We start from the raw sequence: 26996 nt of genomic DNA, 5'->3' as shown, positions 1-26996 counted from the left end.
ATGCTACAATGCCAGCACCAAAAAAAAAGGTTTTAAGGTAAACCTACATATCACAGATTCATGCCACAAAGTAGTTAACTGCTTCCTCTGATTTTCAGAATCCCATTTCAGTTCTCAACACCAGGACTTGGCAGGAATTACTAAAATAAAACACCATAAAAATCATGTTTCTAATGCAGACATGAAAAAAACCAAACTAAACACAAAAAGGAAAAAGGAAAGACAAAATAAATCCAGCAGAAATTAAGCTCCTGAGAAATAAAAATCCTTTTAAATAACAGAGCTTGAAAATCCAGTGGGATAAATAAAGCAGGCATTGTGACAATTAAGCTTTAACTTTCTAACACTTCAAAATTAGTGTTTATAGATCCGCCTTTAACAGCTGGAATGTTTGTGGCATTAATCATAGTGTCTTTAAGAAATCATAGTTTAGTGATAGTATCAAGGTCACCCACTCACAACATTAAGGAATTCAGAGCCCTTCTGGGGAACAAGCCTGGCAGATACTGTACCCAAGAAAGGCAGCACTGGAAAGCTGCTGCAGCCTCAAATTCAACTGCTGGGTATGTTTCAAAACACAGATCATAAATACATTTAAACCTTAAGGCTCAGAAAATCTAGTCCTTTACTGTTATGAGACCCAAGTCTAAGTTTTTTTTTTCTTTTCCTGGGTGGCAGTTTTGCTTCTGAACAGGATTTTATTTTTTCAATCAATTCTCACCCTGCCCAGAACGGAGCCTCGGAGCCTCTCTCACACGGGACACACCGGTTTCTAGTGTCTGTAACAAGACCTCAGAGACCTAAAGACAACAGCACTCAGCTGCACATCTTCACGCTTCGTTTTAACTTCCTAAACAACACAAGCACATTGCCTCTTAGTGTTACTTAGGTGACAAGATTCTGCTATTGGCGTTCCACTGATGCGCTATTTTTAGAGGAAAGCCACCCCCTTATTTGAACAGCTTTCAGACCACCAACAACACCCTCCTCAAGACTCCCTATGTTTTACTAAATCATCCACCCGAAGCCCTGCAGCTCTTTTTTAAGAGTTCTCTCGAGAGCCTACACAAACATTACACTGCAGAAAAGGGAAAAATCAAAACAAAACGCTAAAACGTTCTCTCTACTGGTCTTCCAGAAATACTTCGGCCCGACTTCCAAGCCCTTCCAGCTCCTCACAGAGGAAAAGCCCCTCATCCTCCAGCCGAGGGCCCCACGCTCGTCCCCTCTGCCTGCGTGGGGACCGCCCGGTGACTTCAGAGGGTGCAAGAGGGCTATAAACCACGTTACACACTGAGGGACTCTGAATTTCTAGTTCTCCCAGCACCAGGCAGCCCGGGGCAGACCTTTACCTTTCCCGGAGGCGTCTTCCCCAGCTCCCCCCGAGGGGAGGCAGCGCGGCCCGGGGCCCTCACCGCAGCCCGGGGCGGTGACCTCCCCCCCTGGGCCGCGGGCGGGGGTTTACGACGGCCACAGACGTACGCGGAAGCCCTGCTGAGCCCAGACCGCCTCACGGCTCAGGGAGAATTAAGATCTCCAGGGGCAGCGTACGTCTGCCCGCCCGGCCGCGCACCGCGCCGGCCTCCGCGTCCCGCCACCGGAGACCCCGCGGCCTCTCCCAGCCCGACCGTCACACAAGGACCGGCCTAGCCTGGCCGGCCCGCCCCTCACCAGCCGCCCCACCGCTCACCGCCTCCTCGGCGCGGCTCCCTCGCAGTGGCAGGGCCGAGGCCAGCCGCAGAGCACGGGGGGGAGGCGCCGCGAAGAGCCCCGAAGCCTCCCGGCCCGCCGAGCGCCCTGGCCACGCCGCCGCCCGCGGAGGGGAGGAGCCGGCGGCGCCCGGCCGCAGCCTCATCCCGCCGCCGCCCCAGCGCGCAGGCGCCGTGCGGAGCTCCGGGGACGCGAGAGCACGTGACAGCGAGCGCCATTTCACGCCCAGGCGAGCGTCGTCTCACGGCTAAAATGGGGAGAGCGAGGTGGGAGCAGCGCCCTTGGTCCGGGTTGGCTGTGCCTCCAGCTGGACGGGCTAACAGTCTCCAGCTCTCACTCCCTCCCCAGAATAGCAAGAGTATTGCTCCTCTTGACCCGGGCCCTCGCTGCAGGCTTCACCCCCACTTGCTTTGCATTAGCTCCTGGTACAAAGTGCCTGTATCCTCGTGGCATCCTTGAGCTGCAGCACCTGTGGCCTTTTCTAAACGGCCCTTTGAGCAGCTTCAAGAGGCTGCTTCTCCAGCTACAGCCTTCCCCGCCCTTCTAGTTGGAGCTCAGCTTCAAGGAAGTAGCTCAAGTGTAGAGATGGAGCTCTGACCTTTATTCCTGGAGACTCAGGGTGGGTGGGACAGCTCCACATTGCTGTCCCCTGCGAGGGAAGCCTAAGCTGAATGCTCATGCTTCAAAAGCAGGTGGACTACCAGCAGCTTTTACTGATTTTTAGCTTTTTATTGGCCCCTTTGGGATCTTTCCTCACTTGTTGTGTGTGTATGTGCTGCCAGTCTCTCACAACACCCTGCCAGGGACAGAGGGCTGGTCGCTGGGTCCCCTGTCCAAAGCAGAGGTGCCAAAAGTGCACCTCTTATTTCCTAAAGCATAATGTCAAAAAAATATTAAAAAGGTAGTTTTTTATCTCTTCAGACATGCTGCATCACAGCTTATCGCTAGTAAGTGTTTCTTTTTGATTGTAGTTGTATCTGAGCAATTCAGGTTTTATTGCCAACTGCTCCAAAGCACTCGCAAACACAGACACACCAGCTCTTGCATATAGTAATAATTAACCAGTAACAAGCCTTTATGGCATCTTTTTATGAAGAGATAATGCTAAACATGTGAAGCATTTCAGTGGTAGATTATATCTGCCCTATATAAAAGCAAAGCTAGCAAAATTCAGCTGAGGATACGTGCCATCAAAATATTGTTTCTTTGCTCAGGCTGAAAAAACTAGAAAATGGGCACATTGAAGGCCTAACAAACCAAACTGAAAGGAGTACTTTTTATCAGGCAGTGACCATGACGTCTTCAAAGTACACCGTTTCATCAAACAGGATGACAAAACACACTGCACGTTTAAAAATCAATTTAGTCTAGAAAACCTACCAAAATCTTATTTACATGTTCTCGACCGTTTTACTCAGGCCCTAAAGGAAGTAGGAGATTAAGTTCCAGGTAATTTATTTTTTTCAAGCCTTTTTTTCCTGGTGTATGTTTTTAAATTGATTGATTTCAGTAAACACTGCTACAAAAAAGCACCTTTAACTTAGGAGCTGTTATCTGTAGACAGTAATAGAGGATAGATTGTAAACAGAGATTAATGGAGATTTACAGCTAGTATCTAAATCCGCCAGTCATGGGTTTCTTTGGTGCATTGCCAGTAACCTTTGGGCTGCTGTACAGGAGCAGGTTCAAATGTACTTCAGAAAGATTCATACAGACTCAGCTCTGAGGCATTCTGTGTAGAAGCATTTCCTCTTTTGATCTAGGCTAGCACAGGCTTATTGTCTACCTTAAATATAGATCAGCATGGAAGAATTCTATGATGTGTTTTATAGCTATGCTTGTTATCGCTCCAGAATACTTACTGGTATATCCAAACAACAGCAAAACCCCCACCAGGCTATGAATTTGTCAGTACTGGAAGGAGATATGTGCAAACATGGGCAGATACCAGGAGCTTCTATTTTCTGCTCATCTTCCAAGTACCAGAGAGGTGCCTGGCGCAGAGCTGCTGCCAGGTCCTGCATCTCACACAATGCAAAGAGCTGACGGCAAACTGCACCTCTGGGTATGTGCCCTCCTTATCTACGCCAGCGCTATGGGCCGCGCACGTCATCCGGCCACGCCAAGCCAAGCTTAGTCTTCCTCCTGTGGTTGTGTCTGCTGGAGACAGATTTACAGAAAGAGATACTCTACTCACATCTCATGTTTCTGTAAAATATCCCTGTAACCACCATAATGCCTCAGACAGGTTTCATAATATGCTCTTTCTGTTCTTTGATCAGTACTGATATTCACTTTTTTTTTTAATCACTGGGCTTTGAAGCAGTAATAAAAAAACCCCAAATTTCAGTAAACCCATGAGTTAATTAGTGTAAGATAGCTTTCATGAAATCAGAAGTTTCCCAAGACTGGAGAAGGAACGTGTCAATTCAGAATCAGCACGCCAGGCACTTGAGACATTTACAAGAACTGTGTGAAAAGTTAATGACAGGTCTCTTGAAATCATTGGCCATTTCCTAACTAGCTTTTTACAGAAGAGGAAAGAGTTGGGGAAAAAAACAAACATGATAAAGTCAAGGATGTTTATTGTCAGATAAAGTAGGAAACCATGCAGTATATTGTGCTGTACAACGACAGCTCATGCAGATAGTTCTCACAAAAAGACGTCAATACCAGCTTTTTCGATACGCTAACTTCAGCATAACTGGATTTAATCACAGGACTTCTTCATCTTTATACAAGCCCCACTTTGGTTTTCGTCATGACTTTGACTCTGATGAATCCACGTAGCCAAAGGATGTTCATGGTTGTGCACTTGCTGTCTTGAACTCATGCAAAATACTGTGCAGGGCTTTGGCTGAAGTTTCTCACAGGGACCATCATTGCCATGCTGAATGATACTCAGTCTAGCTTTACTCTGAAAGTAGTTGCATTTGTATCAGTGTGCTAAGCCAAATAAGTACTGCATTGTAGCGTCTCCATTTAAAAATTTAGAATGAGCCATGTATTTCACATGTTGAAAATACAGTGACCTGCTGTCGTCCTTCATTTGAAACCCAAATAACTGAACTTTGTGATCAAACATTGCAGCTCTAGTAATCTAAACGTAACTGAGCAGGCGAGCATGGTGATCATGCCTGGAAAAGTGGGTTAGTATGTCATGTTTGCTGGAGGCTTGTGAGCTGCTCTGGTAGATACCAGGTGCTGCCCAGGCAGGTAACAGGAAACAATCTGGTTCAGGAATAGAGATCATCCAAGTTCTGGTGGAAAAGGCAGGGCTCAATCTCTCACAGATGGACTTCCCTCACGCCTGGGCTTTGATCAAGGGAAGAAAACAGCGGGGGGGGGGGGAGTTATTATTGCCTGGCAGCGTGTCTGTGGAAGCGTTTGGGCGTGCAGACGTGCTCCCGATTCGCTCTGCCTGCTCCTTCCTCTGGGCAGTGTTACCTGAGGCCACGAGTGGATGCTCGACCCTGTCCTGGGGCTGCTTCCCCCATCCTGGGTACCACTGCTGTGCTGCTGCATCCCTCAAGGATGCCCCCAGGGGCTGGGAACGAGTGAGGTTTGGGGTGCTGGGATGTGGAGGGGGGGTGGGTTGGGCCAGGACTTGGGGACAAGCCATGCTGGTGGCATTTCTGGGAAGGGCGGGCACTTGGCAACCGTCTGGAGGTTTGTTCCCCTCTCCTCCCTGCAAGGGAGGAAGGAAGGAGTCAGAGAAAACACCTTAGAAACACCGAGCTTCTCTGATGCTCTTCTGTGTGGGGGAAACTGGAACAACCCCCCTCCTCTTTGGGAGAGGGAGGATGAAAATGTTCAGCAGTGTTTTCACCGGGATGCTCCGATTGAATACCTCATCGGGGCTCATCAGGCTGGCTTTGTCTGAGTGCTCTGAATTAGAGGTGGCAAGGAAAACACTTTTAATCCCCATTGCTGGTGCTGGAGGAAATTAAAAAGCACAGTACACCCCCCCACCTCAGTCCAGGGGAGCAGGGGAGTTGAACCCAAAAAGGAGGCAGCTGGGTTGGTACCCGGTGGGTAGAAAGGGAGACAAAGCCGGCAGGGATGGACACAGGGTGGGTCTGACCCCTGGATGCAGGTGGATTCATCAGGTTGGGGAGCTCTCAGAGGAGCCACTCTGTCCTGTCCTGGGAGGATGGCAGCAGGAATGCTGGGATGGCAGCAGGGAGGGCAGCCAGCCCCAGAGGGGGAGTTAGTTCACCCAACACCACGAACATCATTTTAACTTCCCCAAGGAGCCCGAGCGGAGGCGGGAGCTGGTTATTTATTAATGATCCTTTCAAAGGTGAACCCTGCCCAGCTGCTGCCAGCCGAGTCCTGGCAGGGGTGACACCGATGTGACACCCCCACGGCATGAGGGGAGCCGGGACGTGCCTGCCTGCTGCGGGAGAGGGGGTCTCTGTCATCCCAGGAGGATGCACGTCCCCGGGGCGTTCCTTTGGGATGCACATCCTGCGAGGGAGGGGACAGCCATGCTCTGCGGACACCTCCTGCTGCGGGGTCTGTCTCAGCGAGCTGCTGGTGGGGAGTGACGCTCGGCTGAGAGATGCTCCTGCTGCCAGCTCAGCAGATCCGGCACCTGCTGATGCCGAGGGCTGAACTGGCGTGTTTGAAACGTGAGGAGTGGGAAGTCAGCTTCGGAGTGGGAACTCTGGCTCCAAGAACAACGACCACAGGAACCTGAGGGGAGATGGGAGGGAACGGGGCGGGGGGGAAGAGTCCAAACACCTGCATTTGCCATTCCTGCAGAAAGCCCCGAGCCTGTGTCTCGCCCCGTGTGGCACAGCGAAGCTCCTGACTCGGCCTCCCGGGTCGGATCTTCCCAGTGAGATCTCAGGGCACGAACCATGAGGGAGGAAAAAACAATGGAAAATGGTGAAATAAGGACCTGAAGTGAAACCTGGCAGAGGCTGATGAGCCGAGCCGAGCCGAGCCGTGCTGTGCCGAGCCATGCCGTGCCCAGCCGAGCCGGGCAGAGCCGAGCCGAGCCGAGCCGAGCCGAGCCGTGCCGTGCCGAGCGGAGCCGAAACATGCCGTGCCGTGCCGAGCCGTGCCGTGCCGGGCAGGTCTGGGCCGGGCCAGCCAACCGTGCCCACCGAGCCGGGCCGGGCCGGGCCGGGCCAGGCCGGGCCAGCCAGCCCTGCCCGCCGAGCCGAGCCGAGCCGGGCCGGGGCGGGGCGGGGCGGGCTGGGCCGGGCCAGCCTACCGTGCCCACCAAGCCGGGCCGGGCCGGGCCGAGCCGAGCCGAGCCGAGCCGTGCCGTGCTGTGCCGAGCCGTGCCGAGCCGAGCTGAGCCGTGCCGTGCTGAGCCGTGCCGTGCTGAGCCGTGCTGTGCCGAGCCGTGCCCAGCCGTGCACAATGTAATTTTGAAGATCTTAAGAGCCTGGGATCAGTCCAAGAAAATTAAAAATAATAAGGATAGACTTCAAGCCACATGTACAGTCATGAGCATGTCTCATCGTGGTACCATGTGATGCTGCAGCCTGGCTGTGAGCGCAGACACAGACTGAAAGGCGAAGACCCTCTCAAGGCTGTATCTTCTAACTTCTGTAATGTTTTTGTGTACTCATGCTGATTCTGGACTTGGTTTGTGTCTCAAGATACTTTTAGATGCCCTTTACCAGAGTACATGTGTTTTTTTGTAATAAATATAGCCAAATTACAAGAGCAGCTGGTCCTTCAGAAGGAATATGTGATAGGATGCTTTTGTCTTGCCGCGAGTCTGGGCTCTAGTCATTCTAATCCTCGTGGATTAATCTGCAATAACTGGTCTTCCAGCTTGATCAGGAGCTGTACTTCACCAAAGTATGAGGTAAAAGCCAAAGCATAACCAAGCTCCAGTTCGCAGTGGAGCCAGAAGAGTGTCAACTGTAGAGCCACGCAGACGCATCTGGTTGTTTCCAAGAAACTTTGTGGAAAATTGAAGGGGAACTAAAAACATATCATCTTTGTGATTGATTCTCCTAAGGTTTTGGTAGAATGCCTCATTCAAAAATAGGAGGTTTTCCTTAATTTTCAGTTCCTGAAAATGGAAAAAAAATAAAAATCCATGAGTTTTCCATTGGGAATATTAATAGATAGATACTGCTTGAAGGTATTTCTGTTTCGAGAGCACAGCTATTTAGATCATACGTTTAGCATGAAGAAGATTCGGTGAGATCTTGTAAGGATTTATCAGAGATCCGTCCATTATATTTTTCATGTCAGGCAAGACTTGCAAGGAGTCACAGTCATGCCAGGATTCCTTTTGTTATTGATTAATCTCAAGAGGGTGAAGCATGTTGCCCCAAGTACTTACCTGGGTGTTGATTGGAAACATACCTTTAATAAATGCACTTGGAATTGGCCTTTTTGGACAGAAAACCCAACAACTTGTCCAAGGTCAATTTCATGATAAGCCTAAACTTTCTTAACTGAGGGCACCCAGTGCAGGTACAGTCCTGTTGTTCTTTGCCTTCTCCCATCGACAAGTTGATGGAAAATGAAGGATTGGACAGGATTCCATCCTGCACAGCCCCACGATTCCTGGGTTGGAAATTGTTTAGCACAGCAAGGTTGCTCCAAAGCCCCAGGTGTTTTCTAGTCTTTGGGTCACCAAGCAGGTGGCAAAGCGGTCAGCACTGGGTGGGATCTTCTAACCACCTCGTCCCCAGATAATACGTGGACATTCCATTGATACATAGTCAGCCCGCTTGGCAAGAACTTCAGTCACGTTGTTTATGGCAGGAATCCTGTCTGTATTTTGACTCAGTACATGTAAAATGTCTCCGTACAGTATTTGTTGTTAAGGGAATGACCTCTACTAGAAGTGCTCTTCTGATAAAATATCTCAAGGATCAGACCAGGCTTCTGCATGTCTCTGCTGTCAACTTCCTGATGCATTTCTCATGTATAGCTCTCTCTCATTCATTTTCATAGTTCCTCTTCCTTAAATCAAATACAAAGCAAGATAAATTCCTCTGTTGATTTGTGTACCTGGTATTATCTTGCTCTCTGCAGCCTTGGTGCTGAGAGTGGAGCATTCCTGTAGTACGCACCTGTTGCCCCTGCTTCACCCACACTGCTCCACTTCCCTGGTGGTTTCCCCTCACGCAAGGGGATTTCTCAGTTTACTGTCTGGAAACTGGTTCCCCGTAACCAGATTGTTCCAGTGCTCAAGTACTTTCTACCTGCTGGACCCTTCCAGGAGGCAGGGAACAAAGTTTTCAGGAGTCATCGGGTCCTTCTGGTTTTCTAGCCCGCCCCACCAACAGCTCAACAACTGAGGAGCAGCTCCCACCTAGCCCAAGAAGTCTGCTAGGTTCTTGCCACCTTTATTTATTCTTCTCATCTTTGTGCCCCATGTAAGCACAGGCACTGCACTGAAACCCGCAGAATACGTGCTGTATACACATCAATTTTCTTAATTGCACCTAGAGCAACAAGAGGCTTATTGGAATGGTGAAAGCTGCATTAAATTATCTGCCCATCTCATCCTCTGTGGCCCATCAGCATAACAAAGAGTCTCTGAGGAGCAGGGACACCATACTTTAAACCATCTAAATTTCCTTTCCCTCTTCCCCCAAAACTGTTCCACCAGTTCTACCACCAGTGAAGAGCATCCTTGGTCCTAAGTGCCCATTTTCTTAAATCATTATGCCAGCCCCATGCTAAAGCAATTAGTCTGCAGGAGAACTTGCCTCTACATAGGTGATAAGGATCAAACCCATTTTGCACTTTCCCTTCCTTGCTACCACCGTAGTCTTTATTTCTCACTGTGCGCTGAAAATACCTTGTGGTCAATGGGAATCTTTACATTTTCATGCTTTCCTTTGCTCTGCCACCTTTTACTTTATCACGTGGTGTCAGGTGTATGGGAGCATGGCAAAAGGAGAGTAAGAAACTTTTTTGCCTCTGTGGAACAATCTTTTATCTCAGTGGCTGATTTATATCCTGCCTGAAGTCTCTGTCTCTTCCACAGGCTGCTTGTGAAGTCAGAAGTAGGCTGATCATTATCTGCATCTCTTAAGTCATGATTTCCCTTTTACTTTGCTCTTTTACAATTCCAACTTCGTGGCAAGTCTGGGGGGGAAACTCCCCCCCACTCCTGGGTTTTTTGCTGACCTATTACCCCTGGAAAATACTTAGGTAATCTGAAAGTTATCAATTTGAAAACTAGCAATCTGAATGCAATAAACAAATCAAGGAGGGCTGTTTTCTTGTGAAGTGTCTTTATGACATAGTAAAAAGAAATCTCACTGATATTTTACATGGAAAGATGTCATTCAATGTATTTTCTTACTGTCACTTCTTCTAGATTGTAACCTGACAGAAGCTTAGGATTGTTTCATGTGTTACTGTACTAATAGATAGCAGAAAACCAATTCAGACACGTTGTAAGCATCTTTGGTAATTAAAGCCTGTATGTGAATCAGGGAATAAGGCCTTTGTGGCACCCCAGGTATCGTGTTAGTGAAGCATTTTACGTTCTCCTTCCAGCTCTTTCACTCCTTTGACTGCCTGGGCCGTGCTGCTGCGGAGCTACTTACTCCATCTCTGTGTCTCCTCAGGAGGAAGACAACATTTATCTCCTATCTCATAACAGTACTGCAAACGCTCTGGATTACTAAAGAAGTTATAAAGGTGACAAAAGATTAAAGAATTTAGAGATGGTAAAAGATTACTGGTTGAACTGGAGCTTGGGTGTGCAACCTACACAATGGAGTGTGTGTCCGTGGAGATGCTGTAGTGACTTTGGGAGATTTTTTTTATTTGGTTGGATCAAAAGTGAGAGACCAGTAGGGGAAATGGGAAGGAAGCAATAACCAGCTTATAAGCAGGCGTAGGCTTATCTGGGGAGAAAACAGACTGAAAATGGTATTTACTACGTCAGCAGCACCATCTGATACTATGTGTGCTGTCATTTGTGTCTTGGTGATGTTAAGCCCTGATGTGTGTTGAGCTGTGCAAGCACGCACTATCGGCCTTCAGGCACTGTAAACTGCAGAGGGTTGGGAAGAAATGGGTTCTCCATCTCACCAAACCATTGTTCCCTTATTTTCCTGTAAAGCTAGAGAGTGAGGCTTGTCTGCAGGCCTCAGGAGGATGCAGTGAGTATTAGCCAGGTAAGATCAGCTTTCTTAAACAAATATGTAAAGCTGCTTTTAAATACCAAGTGTGATTTATGACTGGGAAGCATTTGAATGGCAGACCCGTGCCTCTCCTTCCCATAGCATGGTGTATACCAGAGGTGTTCTTACAGGGGTGCAGGAGACTCAGAAAGCACCAAGAATATACCAAATGCACCAGGGCAGTTATAGTCCCTATATGAATATCTTCTAAACCAGTGTTTGCCCATCTGTCATTTGAGACAGCTCCTTACCAGGCCCATGACACTGCTTAGGGCTTGGGCATGTCCTGCAGCAGGTCAAGGAGCTGTGTAAAATCAAGGGTAGCACTTTGGAGCACAAGACCTTCAGCTCTGCTGCTGTACTTCAGCCTTGGTTAAGTATTGTAGCAGAGGCTCAAGCACATTAAGCTGCCCGAGTCAGGTTTTGCAATAGCTGTGTGACCAAGTGGATGCCCAAACTAAGACAGAAAAAGCCACTGTGGTACTGCAGATCTCGTGGGTAGGTTGCTGCCAGCAGGCACCTTTCAAAGAAAAGCTGTGTGCTGGCTGGTATTGCAGGGTTGGGAGAACTGTTCCTTGCTGAAGAGTACAGTCACTGCTCAGGTGCCTTGTGTCACTCCTAGCATACAGTTTAGCATTACTCCATGCTAATGGGGAATAAAACCCAATCATAGCAGTGCTGATACGTCGTATAGAATTGTTCAGCATATTCCCTAACTCAGAGACAGACATACCCCAAAGAAAGGGTCACTCTATACAGGGATAATGGTGGGTTTTTCCAGTTTGCAGGATGCAGCCACCTGCCTCCTCAGATTCCAAGGGTTTCTGTCTCAGAGACCATAAAGCAAACAGTGAGCAGAGCCGCCTTCTCCTGATGTGAGTAGCAGAAGCAAGGCAGGTGCAGAGCTGTACAACAAGCACACACCTTGCCAGGGACACCTGGACAGGTTTGGATGGTTGCAGAAAGGGCTTTTTCCTAAAATCACGGTTAGTTAACAATTCTTCATTGTAAATCTGTTCCACAATATATTCTACCTGTGCTGACAAATCACCTTATTTAATAATGCCTGACCTTCTTCACCTCCTTTGTCCCCCCCTGCCCTGTGCCACATCATCTCCATCAGAGCACACAGCATCACACATCCTGCTAGAGAGCTGCTAGCGGAAGATAATTGAGATAGCAGAAAAAGATGTACTTGTTACAATAATTAAGTAACTCAGTGGATTAGTTTCCTTTTGTTTTCACCTGGCAGTTTCACAATCCTATTGTGAATCAAGAGAGAGTGAAGATGCCCATGAGCATCTACAGGGTCCTGCATCTGCTCAGAGGCTGTTTGAAGGGACGTTTGGTCCTGCTGAGAGACATCCAGCCCTTCCCACAGGGCTGCCCCAGGGCTTGCAAAACCTCACAGGGCATTAGAGTCCCATGGAGAAGATCTGAAATCTGCCTGTGGGGGGGCAGAGAGCCAAACTATTCAAGGATGGAGGACTGTCACATACCCTGGACTCTGGATGGCAGGGGTTGGGGGCATCACCAGTGCAAGCAAACACTTGTCATCCTCTCAGAGAGCCCAGGGGTAAGTGTGCAGTGACAGGCAGCACTCAGGTTGCACAGTTCTGCACTGAATGTTTTAAGCACACGACGATCGCTTCTCTCATGCAGGTTGCAAACTGGGGCATCAGATGAGTAGATACTCTGCAGATCTGTCTTCTGCAGTTTAGTATCTTTGGTTGTTTTTTCAAATTGTGTGCAAGAGTTGCCTATTACTGTCTGGCAGAACTCATCTGCCTGGAAGCTGCCTGACAGCATTTGACTCTTGGCAGATTATGTTGGGTAGCACTGAATTTATTATGTGACTTCTGCTGGTGCCACAATTTCACAATTACTGTATGTATTTCATAAATCTAATTAAGCCATTTGGGGAGTAAAGCTATTAGACAAAGAATTTTCTCTGTCCTTGCAGTTGCTGAAAGCAGGCGGTGCAGAGCAGCTCTCTGCAGTCCTGGGACCTGGGAAGTTTTATCTCATCTATAAAAATGAATCAACACTTTTCACGTTTTACGCTTGTTACATAGATTATGACTAGACACAATGCTGGTGAGATGCACACACACAGATAGGAGGATCAAAGCATCATGGAAACAAAGAGCTTGGACTTGCACTTGGAAAGTATTAGCAGAGCTGAACATCAGTCTCTGCTGAGGCAATCTTTGGAAATTTGATAGCGTGCTAAGTACGAGATGTGCTGCAATCTGTGGATGTTAAGGAGCCTTTTTCTTCACTTCAAGTCCAGTAGCATGTGTAAACATCCTGCTGATCCATCAGAAATGTGGATGATTTTACTTTGCATTAGAATCCAAAAATAAAAATAAAAATGTGCAATTTAGGAGCAAGCTGTCTGAGCTGAATTCGATAAAAATGTACAAAGAAATGAAAATCTGAGGAGGGTGAAATAGTTGTTTCATTTCTTGGTTTCATCTGCATGGGTGTTACCACAGAAATAGTCTTTTGTATTTTAATATTTGTTAGCTTATTTTCATATTTGGAGCAGGTGACAGGAACACATAGAGGAATGCATTTGGTCTGATATATGCTACGTAAGTTTAATTCCTTTGAAATAGGTGTATTTTCTGTAATCTAGTTCTCTCTTTCCTTCCAAGTCCTGATCAATGGAAACCCCAAGAAGCATAATGTAGTTGATGAGCGTTTCCATTGTGCTTTTGATCTTAGAAACATGTTCATCCCATCAACATCACACTTCCTGCTGAAAAAAGAAAGGCAATTGCACGCCTGCCTCTGTTCCTTGAAGTCTGAAAAACCCAGGTGGTGAAGTCATTGGAGGCCTCATCGCTTTTGTTCCTCTCTTGAGGCACAAAGGAGATGAAATCTAACCTTCTCTCACCTGTTTGGGATTTTCCCTTGTGTGGAGAGATCTAAGAAACTACTAGTAAGGCTGCAATAGGTGGCTGAGATAAGCATCTCCTATTCTATAGATTTTATAGACTATAAATATATACAAAATATATAAATATATCTTATTTATTTTATTTTACTGTATTTCCTTCCAGTAAAGCTCCCTTTTTGCCTCTTTTTGTTTCTGTTGACCTGAGTGGAGAGGTGGTAGAGAAGCATCTCTGAGTTCATCCCACTACAGAAAGACCATCTTCAAAGCCAGTGTTAAATGCATCCAGCAAACAACCAAACAGTTGCCTATAACATGTTCCAAATACAGAAGCCCATTGAGAACCTGTAATCAACCCTGGGTATGGTCTTGTTTTTGTGTGTTAAAGCGTTCATACTACTGAATATTTACAAGAAGGAAAGAAGAAAAAACAAAGTGGTTATGGGCAGGAAAATCTGCAGCTTTGCAAGAACCAAGTGAAGCAATGTATTGATGGTGTGCAGATAGTATCAGAAAATAAAAGTGATACAGAAGGAAAGCTCAGAATGTCTGTCTCTCAAGTCCACAGAGCTCTCTGGTGCTGTACAGTGATCCACATTTTGCTGCAGCATTTCATGTGAGTGAAGTTCTCAGACTGGAGTTTTGCAGAAGCATTTTGACCGACTGGTACAAAAGTAGGATGTTGAAACCTTTTACCAAGTACAAAACATATCAAATGAAGACTACTGAATGCTTTTGGTGCTCATGTAAATTACAGGTTTATTGGTTTAGCAGTTGTTATTTCTCCCTTTTATATTTCAGGGAGGCAATAAATACAATAAATAACTTTTCTGGTCCCCCTTCTTATCGAAGAGCTTTGAATTATTTTTAAAGCTTTTTTTTTTTTTTTTTTTTTTTTTTTAAAGATTAAGTTCTGTGTTTATGGATTGCTTGATAGGTTCTCAGGATTTTATTCAAGAATTCCTTCACATTTCCCTTGGTCTTATACTGGCATTGATGCCCGCGTGCCAGGCTCTGTGATGGAAGACAAAACAAAGGTTGGGTTACCAAAGATATAATAAATAAAGGATTTAGATGAAACAGTTAAAAATATCCATTCTTTGGAGCTAAGCAAAGATTTCATAAACAATTCCTGAAGAACTGTTCCTGGAGCAGGTGGGATAAGAACGGCCTCTCATTATGACTAACAAGGTGACAGCAGCACTGTCATGCAGGTAGAGAGGGCAGAGGGGCAGGCAGAGCAGCATGAGAAGCTGGGCAGGATCAAAGCACCGTGTCTGTTCAGCATGGTGATGCCATTCTAACAGCACTTCCCCTTGTGAGACTGAAGCTAGCTTCAGGGAGCTCGAGATGCTGCAGCATCAGCATCTTCCATGGCTCATTGAATTACACAGCTCTTGAGCTTGCTATGTAAATAAAGGATGCTTCGCTGCCTCGGCAACAACATCTGGGGATTCCAGAGTCTTCCTGAGCATCATCACAAGTATGAAGGTGGATATTTCTGCAGCTTAGGTAGAAGTAATGCTCCAGAAGAGAAGGAGGTCTGTGCCTGCCTGTCCCCAGCCATGCTGCTTCTGCACAACTACTCTCTGGTTTGATATGACAGAATCTCCTGCACTGGAACGGACCCACAAGGACCCACCTGGCTCCACACAGGCCCAGCCAAGCCAGAGCGTGGGACTGAGCACATCACTGCTATTTAGTCTAGAAACACATGTTGAGAAAGGAAACTAGAAAAGCCATTTAAATAAAGCTCCTTTTCCAGGCATCTTTGTTTCAAGGTCCTCATGCTTGAAGGGGTTTGGAGAAGGGAAAGGCCACACTGGGGAAGAACCCATCTCCTTGCTTCCTCTGCCAGTTTTAATAGCTTCCCATTGCCTCACCCTTGTTGCAGGTGTCATATCTGGCTCCTGAGAAAGCGAGCATTTAAACCATGTTTCAAATTAATCAAACACTTAGCTATGAATGTTTAAATTATTTTTAAAATATTTTTTTTGGTAGAAATTCTATAGAAAAGTAAGAAAAGTCTTACTTCACAGAGGTTTCTGTCCAGTTGAGTCTGGAAGGCTTGTTTAAGCCTCGCAATTATCGGGATTGAAGATGCGTTGTTTTTCAGCATGTGCTCCGTTCCTTCCACAAAGCATGCCAATTCATGGCCGGGCTGTCAGACAAAGAAGGCATTACTAAAAGCTATGATGTGATTTGTGTTTCTCTACAGAAAGGAGATGACATATTCCTAAACGTGGCAGCGTGTGGCAATTGCACGTAACATATTTCGCATTCTATTGAGAAGGGCTACAAGAACTTTACGGGGGCTGCAGAGCACTGAATCATCATGTATGCCCTCAGAAACCCCTGTGGCATCTCTTGGAAAACCTCAAACTGTAGAAGTCACCACTCTGAAGTGTAGTTTCAGCTAATGCTGGGTTTCACTGCATCTGAGGAGGCTTACACCAGTGCAGTGGGTTTTGGACACGCCTAGAGCTGAGCATTTGAGAGCTGCCGTCTCTGGCCCCAGTTCACTCAGCATCCAGCGCCTAACCACAAAACAAGGTCTTGCAGAGATTTTCAAAGCAGGAACCTGTATCTCTTGATTTGTAAGCAGAGGCCACAGAGGACATTTGCCTGACTGGGCTTGGTTCCGATTGCGCTGACAGTGGGAGGACTTCTGCTTCCCTTCCCATCACTCTTCATCAAGCTCAGTCTTGCTGCCACAAGTGCATTAAAAAACTTCCTCATAACTGAAAGCAAAAGTCATCTAAGGAGGGAAGCAAACAAAACCCTACATTCTGTTGATACTGAACTTCTTGAACCACTACAGCAGCTCCCAGAGAAGAGACTTACCTCAGCGATAGGAAGGCACGAGCATGTCTGAAAATGAAAAGAGTGAGCATTAAAATCCAGCATCATTCTAGCATCCAACATGCAAAGAACATTTTCATTTAAGTTTCATGATACCCTACTGAGAGGTACTCACACTGGCAGCTGTCTCCCTACACGGGCAACTTAGAGAACTTCCCTCCTGAAAGAGCAACAAGTGAGAAGTCAGTATTTATTCTCATCTACTTTACAAGCATGCATTTTAACAGAATTAAGGTGCTGAACAGCCACTTACAAGTAGACGGTTTGTATACCGGATAATTTCACGGACACTGCAATTCTGTGCTTGCACAGAGAGCAGCAAACAAGAGAGGAGTATGTATGACAGCATGCTGGCACTCATGTGCAACGCAGTCTGATGGGTGACAGAAGAATAGGAGGACACTCCTTTTAATTGAGTCTTCACAAAATTCCCATTCTAATATGGAAAAACCCAATTATAAAACTGATACCAGGTGCCCACTATTTTTTCCCACTAGCTTGGACAGCATTTTTAGAGAAATCAAATGTGGAATTGAGTCACCTACTACAGTGAGTTTAGCTCTGTGGAAATTCACAACTGCTCCTCAGAAGTGATTACTATGAACATCATGGTATCACGCCCCGACAGGAAACAATGGTTAAAAATCTACGAAAGCATTTTCTCTTCATATGTGGGTTTTGCCTCCTGTGCCTATGTAAATTATGGTTCCATGAAAGTGAGGAGACAATAATGTTCAGCATTGCCCAGGTCCCTGAGAAAAGGAACTGATAGGCTGCAAGTTGTTTCCCCTCCCCCGGATTCGGAGCAAGACCGTTCTCAAGGAAAGTTGGCAATGGTGTGAGGGTCCTCTGGGCAGACAGACAGATGGACGGATAGAGTGATGGGGAGATGCCTGGAGAAGCTGTCAATGCTGAATCACATCCGCTGCGTGCGGAGAGCGATCCCGTAGTCCTTGACTGTGATCCCACCTCTGCCGAGTGCCAGCAGCCCAGTGTGTGGATAAGGATCCGGGTGCAAACACTGACCTCAACGTTGCATCCACCCCATTCCCTTTCAGGCAGAACAGGCTGAATGAAAAAAAGTAGTCCTATATGACCAAAAATGGTATTAACTTGGAAATTCTCTCCTTGGAGCCTCCAAGGCACCTTGAATGTCAACTGGAGCTTTCTGTGCCCACAGAGATTTCCTCCTTCTCAGGTTCCACACCTCAGAGTAGCCCTTCAGATTTCTTTTAGATCCCCAGCATAGACTTTTAAGCTTCTCTCCTGTTATGCCTTAAATCCTGTTATGGCTAAAAGATCATATCCAAAAGCTTGAGCCTTGTGTGCTGGTCACTCTGGTTGAAGGATGAGCACGATCTCTCTGGAAGCTCTCCCTGGAAAGAGAAAACATCGGGTTGCAGTTTGCTCATTTACACAGGGGAGTCATCTGGCCGAGTGCGGCTGCGCTGCCTGCCCACATGCCAAGGGGAGCGGAGGAAGTTCTGCTGGGACAGATACTCCCCGACTATTCTCTTACGTGATCTAGTACAGGAAGGGTATGACAAGCAGCGACAGCTTTCAGACAGGCCCCCAGGGAAAGCCAGAAGCCCTCCCTTGGCAAGCTAGAACTGGCAGCACGCTACGTTCTGATCCACAGGTCCACAAAAGTGCATCACAGGGAGGGATGGTGTTTGTGAGCCAGGCAGTGGCATCTTCCAAGGTGCTGGGCTGTTAGAGACAGGCTGAATTCATTGATTTGTGATCAGGAACCCGTGATTCCCTGAAAAGCATTAGACTTCCATGACGTGTAGATCTCCCTTGAGGAAACAGCTTTTTGCTCAAGCAGAGGAATGGGTGTGCTGCTCTCTGTTTCTTCAGTCAGCAAAGCCCTACGGCAAGAGCTAGAACAATTAGTTCAAAGCATAAATCCCTGAAGGAAACAAATGATGTGTAATCTTTCTGGGATGCTTGGTTCTTCAGATGGCTGAAAAAAATCTATTTTACGTGATTTTAAAGGAAATAATTCACAAGCATCTTTGATTCAGCCAAGGTTGTGCAAGTAATATGGTAATGAGCCGTGGGGAGACAGAAGGACAAGGGGCTCTGTGACTGCCAGGAATAGGCACTGCTCCTCGCTTTTAAGGAAAGGCGTGTTCATTGGAAAACCCATTTTGCCCAGGAGCTGCTAGTCTCCATCTTTGCAAGGATTTTACAAAGTCTGATACACCTAGCGGGGTCTCTGGGGGCTCTTCTCCTAAGGAAATGTGTCCAAATGCAGCTGTAAGTGAAAGTGGTAGCATAAGTCATCGGCAAGATACTTAATTGGGACCTTTCCATACAGAAGATGTAATTATGTTTGCTGCACAGCAAGCAGATCAAATAACTTCTTCCCAGACCTACCACCCAAAAGGACACGAGCTATATTTTTGTTCCTAATTGAAAATGGGACTGGCAGAGCTTCCAGAGCTGCTCCCCGAGCTGCTCCCCAAGCCTGCGGTTCCTCCTCGCACTCTCGATCTGCCAGCGGTGCCAGCGCTATCTCTACATCTTTTAATTTCTATTTGATTGCTTAGGGAGATCCGTCTCACACTGTTGTTGCTGCAGGGCAGCCAGGTCAGCAGAGAAGCTGTATTCAATTAGTGTGAATCAGAAATCACCAGAAGTCAAACTGGCAAAGAAAGAACTTTCCATGTATCGGCTGGAGCAGCAGTGGCTCGGCACCAGCATTTAGATCCAGAGACCATGGAAATTAATACTTGCTGCCATCCCAGCAAAAATTCTGGCTTTTTAATATTGTCTTTAAACACCTGGGTGATGTTTTTGAAGCCTTCCTTTTGATGACCAGCTGTGGCAATGTATGTAGACAAATGTGTTGTCTTTTGTGCATTGAGTATAATCAGCAGTTTATTTTTTGACCTCATGTCTAAGTATGTGACTTCCCTCTCTTCCTCACCCTTCATCTCTCTTTAAGCCACACAGCCCAAAATCGAGAGAGGAAACAGAGTTTTCTCGACCATCATTCTGAAAACCTGAAAGAAATCCATAATAAATTCGGTAGCAGATTGCAGTAGGTAGGAAGGTGACTCTGTCTGAGGTTGCAAAGCCACAAGCCTCAGAAGGCCACCTGTCAAAGTGGGGAACCACCAATGCTAAGTCACCAGCCACTCTTTCTGAAACCTTTTCTTCCCTTTTAAGCTTTCTAGCTGGAAAATAAAAGACAACAGAACCTAGGAGTAGAAAAAAAAAGAATAACAGAAACCCTAAATTAGTAATAAAGGTGACCAAGCTCAAAGGTAATGGGTGCTTCAGCCCATAGAAACATCCCCTGCTTCAGGAAACCTGTGTGGGGAATCTCGCTGTGGTCATGCTGGGGCAGGACCCTGCTAGAGCCAGCCCTGTGTCCCCATAGCTCATATCCCTTTCCTGCGCACTGAAGGATGTGGTGGAGGAGCAAAATAAGGCACAGGGCTGCCAACACCAAGGTGGCACATCAGCCGGGAGTGCCTGGTTCCACATCACAACTTCTGAGTAAGGATTGTAAAGATTTCAGCCCAGAACAGGTATCTGGAAATGGAGAACACACAAAACTCTCCCAGTATAATTCTGTGGTGTCTTACAGGCAGTTCCCCCTGGCTCCTTCAGAAATCATCTCGTGTCCTGAACATTTTTAGTTGATGTATAAAGACTTTGGGGTATATCCTCTCTTAATGCACCCATTTCATGAGAGGTCAATTAACCAAAAATGCCAGACAAATGACTGATTACTACTTTACTGATGACTGTTTTACTGATGACTACGTCAGCCTGGTCAGCATGAACCCCCAGATCTGAGTTCTGGTGGCAGATTTGCATCCCTCTGTAGTGTGTTTCTAAGAAACTTTGTACAGTTTGGGGTTTTTTTAATGCAGAAAAAAAAGATTCCTTGTAGAAGAAAACAAAAAAAAAAACCCACCAAGATAACATACCAGCTTGTTTTACATTCACTGTGTAGGCTAATCATGATGTAAGAGCTTGCAGAAACCACAAAGGAGGAGATGCTACTGATAGTTTCATTTTCCAGAGATAAAGCGACTTGGAGTATTACTTTTTTCCTTTTTTTTTTAGGTTAAGATAACATGCTGGTGTAGAAATGAAGGAAAACAAGGTCATTCTAATTCCCCCATGAAAGGGTAAACCATAGCATAGTAATAGCAAGACTGCCTGGGTCAGGAAGGTGTAAAATCCAGATGAACCCAGGGAATGTTTCACGTACCAGCTCGAAGAGGGCAGAGGCACCTCCTGATAGCTGCGCTCTGCTCCACCCTAGCAGATGGACCATGGGACATCCTCAGGACTCACGTTAGCCCCACTATATAATGGAGCCCCTGTTACTTTCAGAAGAGTTTTAATTAATTTGAAGCCATTTAAATTAAGTAAGGAAAACTAGTGGTGCCCAGGAGCTCAGGAGGAGCACAGCTGAAACATGCTGCGAGTCATCCTTGTTTCATGCAACAGCACAGAAACCAGAGCTTTCCTGGGTTTTCTAGCAGGGCAGCCAAGCTTTCCATGTTGCAGTGGTGTTTAGCAAGAGCCAAGGCATCTAGAAGCAAAAAGCCCTGACAGTAACATGTTGGCCATGCTGGGCACTGCACATATTGCTGGTGCAGCCAACAACCCACAGCCTCCAGAAGCAACCAGAGGAGAACTGGAATTGTCCTCAAAGGTCACTGGTTCTCTTGTATTATTTTTTTCTCCTGAGGTCATCATTCTCACTTCAGCATCCCCTTCTATGGGTCTCACAGCTTGTTACAGCAGGAAAGACAGACATTGCAGAGCACTCAGATCATAAATCCACTCACCCGTCCTTGCTTGTCCCACTGTGAGATGGCCCGGGGTGCTGGATTTTCCTCTCAGCACAGCATACAGAGGAAGGCTGGACATGTAGGACAGACAGACAGCACAAAGCATTCACTCCACAGATGCGTTAGAGCCCTCCACCAGCTATACCTGCATTGCAGCTTGCCTTCCATCCTGGAAGCACTGAAAAACCACCTGCAGACTGCTTGATGGAAGCACGGCGATCACAATTTAATAACGAAATAAGCACGGATATTGGTTCACACCTAGTTGCATGAGTAAGAACGGGCTGGCCCTCTTCCATAGGTTGGCAGGATCTTCTATGCTGTGTGTAAAGCCTGCTACATTGGTGCTAAATGTTTTGAAACATGGGGGGAACAGACCAAGAGCCAGTCCAAGGTGAGTTCTCTCAGTCCTGGTGATTTTATAGCAGGCGAGGCCATGTAAGTGCCCGTCTTGAAGCTCCAAGTGTTGGCAGCAAGGCAGTCTGTTGCAAGTTTCTTGTTTCTCCAAATCTTCCTCCTTGTGACCCAAGGTTACCCATCGCTTTCTCCATCAGCCAAGAGCACGTTCTTAATTCTTTTCAGAGATTTGGTGATCTAGCAGCCTTGTCATTTCACCTACAGCAAGAAAAGGTTTCCTGATGCATTCAGCATTTTGTATCTTACAGCGAGACCTTCACATGGGAGTCCTGAGACCCCCTTAAAAAGCTATTCTCCTTCTGCAGCATGTGTGGCTCTTAGTAGGTTGGTTATTCCTCTGACGTCTGGCTGGAGCTCTTGCAGGATCTACAGTTTAGGCAAACTGATTTGAAAATCAGCACAACTACCTAAATTTCCCCTCACTGTGAGTCTTAATTCCCTTTGGAGCCCGTCTCTGGAAGGATGCTTTACATACTGCTTATCTGTGTCTGTGCATCACTATAGGAGCAGAAAACGGCTGCAGAGAAAGGAAGCTGTTCATGCACAGTTTCTATTCAATTTAGCAACTTGAACTTCTTCCCACTTCTCTCCATGGATCTCACTATTTCTTCTGACACTGTCTTTTTCTTCACAGGTACTAGACAAGCGTCGGCCTCCTTGGCTTACGTGAATGCAAAGCCTAGGAGAGAAACTTCTACAACACACCAAGGAACTTCAGATAAACTAAGGAGATACATCTTAATGCCTGCATAGACGTCACCTACTCTTGTGTGTCTCAGAGTACAACAGAAAAAGAGAAACTGAGATGGGGACTGTGATCTTGCCTTCGCCTGAGGTGCGGACACGCCAGGCAAGGACTCTCAAGCTGTGAGAAAATCTCAGCCTGGCCCAGAGCCATCACAGGCAGGGCTTCAGCAGGAGCTAAAAGTGCTGGGGGCGAGCTCCTGCGAGGGATGTCAGCTACACCCTACCTGGGAGAAGGACTCAAGGACATTAGAGGTGCCCATCAGCACCCGGGATGCAGGAACAAGGAGGTGAGTTGGCCCCTGGCTGGAGGGCAGCCCCATCCTGCTCCCACATCGCACCCTGTGGGTACCATGAGGCTCCTCCTGGCACCAAAGACTCTCCAGGTCAGGGCTGTTGCCCAGGAAAATAGCTTTTCACTGGGAAATTTCTTCCTGTTTGGCTTTGTTGCTTGGTTGGTTTGTTTAGGGCTTGGTTTGTTTTTGTTTGTTTTTTTAATAAGCCATTATTACCTTTTTTTTTCCTTTCCATAGCACTACATAGCATATAAACTGGGAAAAACAGCTACACAGCCAGCATCTCATTAAGTATTGCGGGGTGTTGTAAGAGCTGGAACACCACCAGCAACATGAAAGTCAGGCAATTACAGACTCATTTAAGGCATGACAGGTCTGAGTATGTTTTCATATCCCAGGCAAGAAAAGCATAGAAGTAGCTATCCCTGGTCCTTCTGGTCTCCTTTCTCCTTTTTCACTAATTCCAGGATTTACTGCATTTATCTTAGAACCAACGGGGCTCTGTGAGCACCTGTGAACAAGGAGATGGCTTCTCCCACTCCAGCCTGTGTGGTTCCAGGGAATATGCCACTGATGGCAGGTCACTATCTATGGCTGTGGCACTGACAGAGGAGCAGTTTGTATCCTGAATTATGTTGACACGAGGGATTTTCCTTTTGTGTAATTGAGGGACAAAGCCACCAACACACCCAGAGCCCCACATCAGTGTTCTGAAGGATCTATGTGTGTAGCTGTTTGCCCGCCACACTGTTTTCAACTCCCATCAGCAGGTCCCTGAAGAGGATTCCTTGGAGATCTTAATTTCTATCCGTGGATAATGATATTCATATTCTCTCTGAAAATTAATTCATGTAGCATAAAGAAGAACATTCACCAGGGGCAGATCTGTCAGTTTTCTCTGTGTGCAAATTGTAATTGACACCCTTCATCTTCAAGACAGGGGGCTGACCTGCTGTGCCCTCTCCCCACCCCACTGCTGGACCCGTTGGTGACACAGCCATGCCCTCACTGCATCAACAGCAAGATGAAATCATTTATCAGGCTCCATGTGCAGGGATCCGCTGTAATCCATCAGCAGCAATGGGTACAACCATGCCACAAAGTGCTGCACCTCCAACACCGCTTCTCTCAACCCTGCTGTGCCTGACCCAACATCTGCCTGATCTCCTGCATGATGGCCAGGGCTGCTGTTACCCTCAAAACCCTCATGATCCATCCCAGCATCACTGGTTTGTCTATAAAAGCTGATGGGACAATACACTCGTTAACCAGTGCATCCAGGGCTTGTCCCCCCACAGTCACCTTCATGCTGCCCAGAATGGGGCTGCCCTCTGAACAAGGGAGCGTGTGCTGGTCCAGCAGACCTGGATTGGGGTTGAATGGAGCAAGGCAGAGATTGCAGCGAGTGGCAGGCGGCCGTGCCCTGCCAGGGATGAGGATGCCATCAAGTGGCCACAGCCTTTCAGTCACTAACTTCTGCACATTTTTGTATTAAACCTTTCTGCCTTCTGCTCCATCTCAGTGCCAGGGTAGTCCACAGCTCTCCTGACAGCTCCTTCTGGCAGGTGCGTGTTACACGAGCGCTTTGTCCTAACAAAAGCTGAGCATCCACCTCAAAATTGGTTTAACTGGATAAAGGAATACCAGGAAAAATCGTGTGACTCCCAAGACAGGTCATAGGGCTTTATGTCTGGGAAGGGGGAGGCACTGAACACACCACACCAGTGTCAATCAGATCCACAGCTCCTTGCAAACCTCATCAGTTTAATTAAATCCCAGTTCATTTGACATAATACAGGCAGATAAGCAACACCATTTATTTGCACTGAAAAAAAAAAGTCTCCCTGAGTATTACCCCTGGAGACACTGGGTATTACACATCTAGAGAACATGTTTTATGTATAGGCTTTAAAATAGGTAACATGGAAAGGATGAATCCTTAAATGCAGCCAGCAACAAATACTTGTGTGAAGGCTCATCAGTTTTATCTGTGGTGTTTATCAAAAACAGTTCCCTGTGTTCTTGCCAAGCTCGAAGGCACCGTGAGCCTCCTCACCCGCAAGTCCTGAGATGAAGATGAAGCAACACCAGCTGTTTCTCTCACTTCTTAAGGCTGGTTTTGTGGGAAGACACACTTCTGGTTATAATTCGGGATGCAGCAAAGAGGAGTCCAAGGTTGGGGACCCCATTTCTGAGTACTGATCCAGACCCACGGCAGGGGGGGTGGAACTAGATGATCTTTGAGGTTCCTTCCAACCCAACACATTCTAATGATTCTGTGATTCTATTTTAGGCACTTTCTGCTGAGCTCTTCTAGTCTTGTCACCAATTCAATCATTCTTCCTGGGAAGAGGACGTTAGGGGTTTCTCTTTGCTTCTCCTCCTTTTTTGGAGGAAAACTGGACAGCTGCTCCACATTGTCTTCAGAAACCTTTATTGAGAGCATCTGCTAAAATTACCATTTCTGGGCTTTTTCCCCAGAACTCTTCTTCTCCAGAGGATGATGGGGGAACCATACATTTCCCAGAGGACAGCCATGTCCCAGGCTGTGCCCCCATGCTGCACGTCCCTCTGTGTACAGGGCTGTCGCCCCTCAGCCTCTCCTGCCAGTGCCACCAGCATCCTCTTGTCCCAGCAGAGGTGGTTCTTCTTGGGTTTTGGCATCAAAAGCTCCATGATTAGCAAATAAAGCATGGAGATAGTTAACAGCATAAACAGAAGTAATCTTGATGTTGGAATAATGGAAAGGTTGAGGTAGACCAAAGAGAGACCTGGGTCTGCCCCAGTCATCTCAGTGTGATTACAGCAAAGAGCTGGAGGTCTGAAGCTGCCCCATGTATTTTAGAGAATAGTTTGGGATAAACTCTGCAACCTTTGCTAGTGGTCTGTCAAGGCTGCAAAGTGGTATCTGTAGGTTGGCAAGCTGGACTGTCAGGACACAGAGTCAGACAGTCTAATGAGGTGCCTCTAGCAGGTCCCTGGAGGGCTACACAAGCCCAGTCAGGCAAATGAATAGGCAGCCACCTATATGAAATGCAGACTTGTTTTATTGTGTTCTGAACAATAGCAGCTTAGTCTCTGAATTTAACATCCTCCTGTCTCCCAATTTAATTTATATCTTTATATATATAAAGCTATAACTTTATAACTGAAGCTGTTGAAACCCTTCACATCTTTTCATGACAATCTTGCCTGAATTATGGAAAACTGGAGAGAGCTGTGATGCCAAATACGAGTATTCGTTCACATGGGAGTCATCCATCTCTTTGATCCTGATAGCAAGCTAGGATTTGGTGGGAATCCAGACTTTCATATATGAAAAGCACCTGCACACCCATCACACCTCTCCCTTTCCTTGTCAACAGGAAAGATGAGTATTATACGCAGTGTTGTGTGAAAGATGCTCCCTCAGCTGACGCTGGGTGGTCTGGTGCTGGGTGTCTCTCACTTGTGTGGGGAAGGGAAGTAAGTTGTTCTCTTGGCTTAGTTGGGAAAATGTCATCAGTGAAAAAGCCCAAGACCAATATGGGAATTATTAAGGTGTTCTTAGACAACAGAGTGAGAGATGTGATAATAAAAATGTCTTTGGATTGATTGAGCTGGTGCAGTTTTTTGGAGTCCTTCAGGGACTAAGTCCATGGCAGAAGACAAAGCAGATGCCATAGGTACAGGACAGGAGTCTTCAGTCAGAGCAGCAGAGCCCTCACCAACACCACACTGCTGATTTGGCTCAGGAAAGTAGGGCACTTTCAGGTCTTCTTGGCAACACTTTTGAAATAAGAAAGAAGGAGGTTTATAACACACTGAAGACAACAGCAACAACTGCCAAGAATAATCTTGAGTATTTAACTGCTAAAAAAGTTTCTGTAATCAGATATTTTTAATGCTGCTCCTTTAGGCAAGCCTAGCTTTAAGAGGGAAAGAGTAAAACTGTGAGGTGATAGTCAAGACACTGTGTAAGGGCTTAATTTCAGGTCTGTGTGGATGGATCAAAGGAGGAAAGGATATTGCACAGGAACTCCACATTAGAGAATGTGCTTTCAGATTTTCTTTTCTGATTCACAGTCATCAAAACTGTGATTTGAAAAACATCAAAAAATCACAATAATCAGAA

General features: G+C 46.6%; 1 protein-coding gene across 1 annotated transcript; it reads right to left on the bottom strand.

The window, feature by feature from the left end:
* Window positions 1–14562: 14562 nt before the first annotated feature.
* LOC311195439 (uncharacterized protein) lies at window positions 14563–16963 on the bottom strand (the record flags this gene model as incomplete). The annotated part of the gene is made up of 5 exons (XM_084268837.1): window positions 14563–14754; window positions 15773–15901; window positions 16585–16611; window positions 16718–16762; window positions 16856–16963. 5 exons carry the CDS (start codon window positions 16961–16963, stop codon window positions 14647–14649), a joined length of 417 nt encoding a protein of 138 aa, XP_084124963.1. The 3' UTR covers window positions 14563–14646.
* Window positions 16964–26996: the final 10033 nt, after the last annotated feature.

Source organism: Gallinula chloropus (assembly GCF_964237585.1).
Source record: "Gallinula chloropus genome assembly, chromosome: 10".
In the NCBI taxonomy this organism is placed as follows: Eukaryota; Metazoa; Chordata; class Aves; order Gruiformes; family Rallidae; genus Gallinula; species Gallinula chloropus.
Note: the sequence above shows the minus strand (reverse complement) of the source record. Positions and strands in the feature narration are given on the sequence as shown.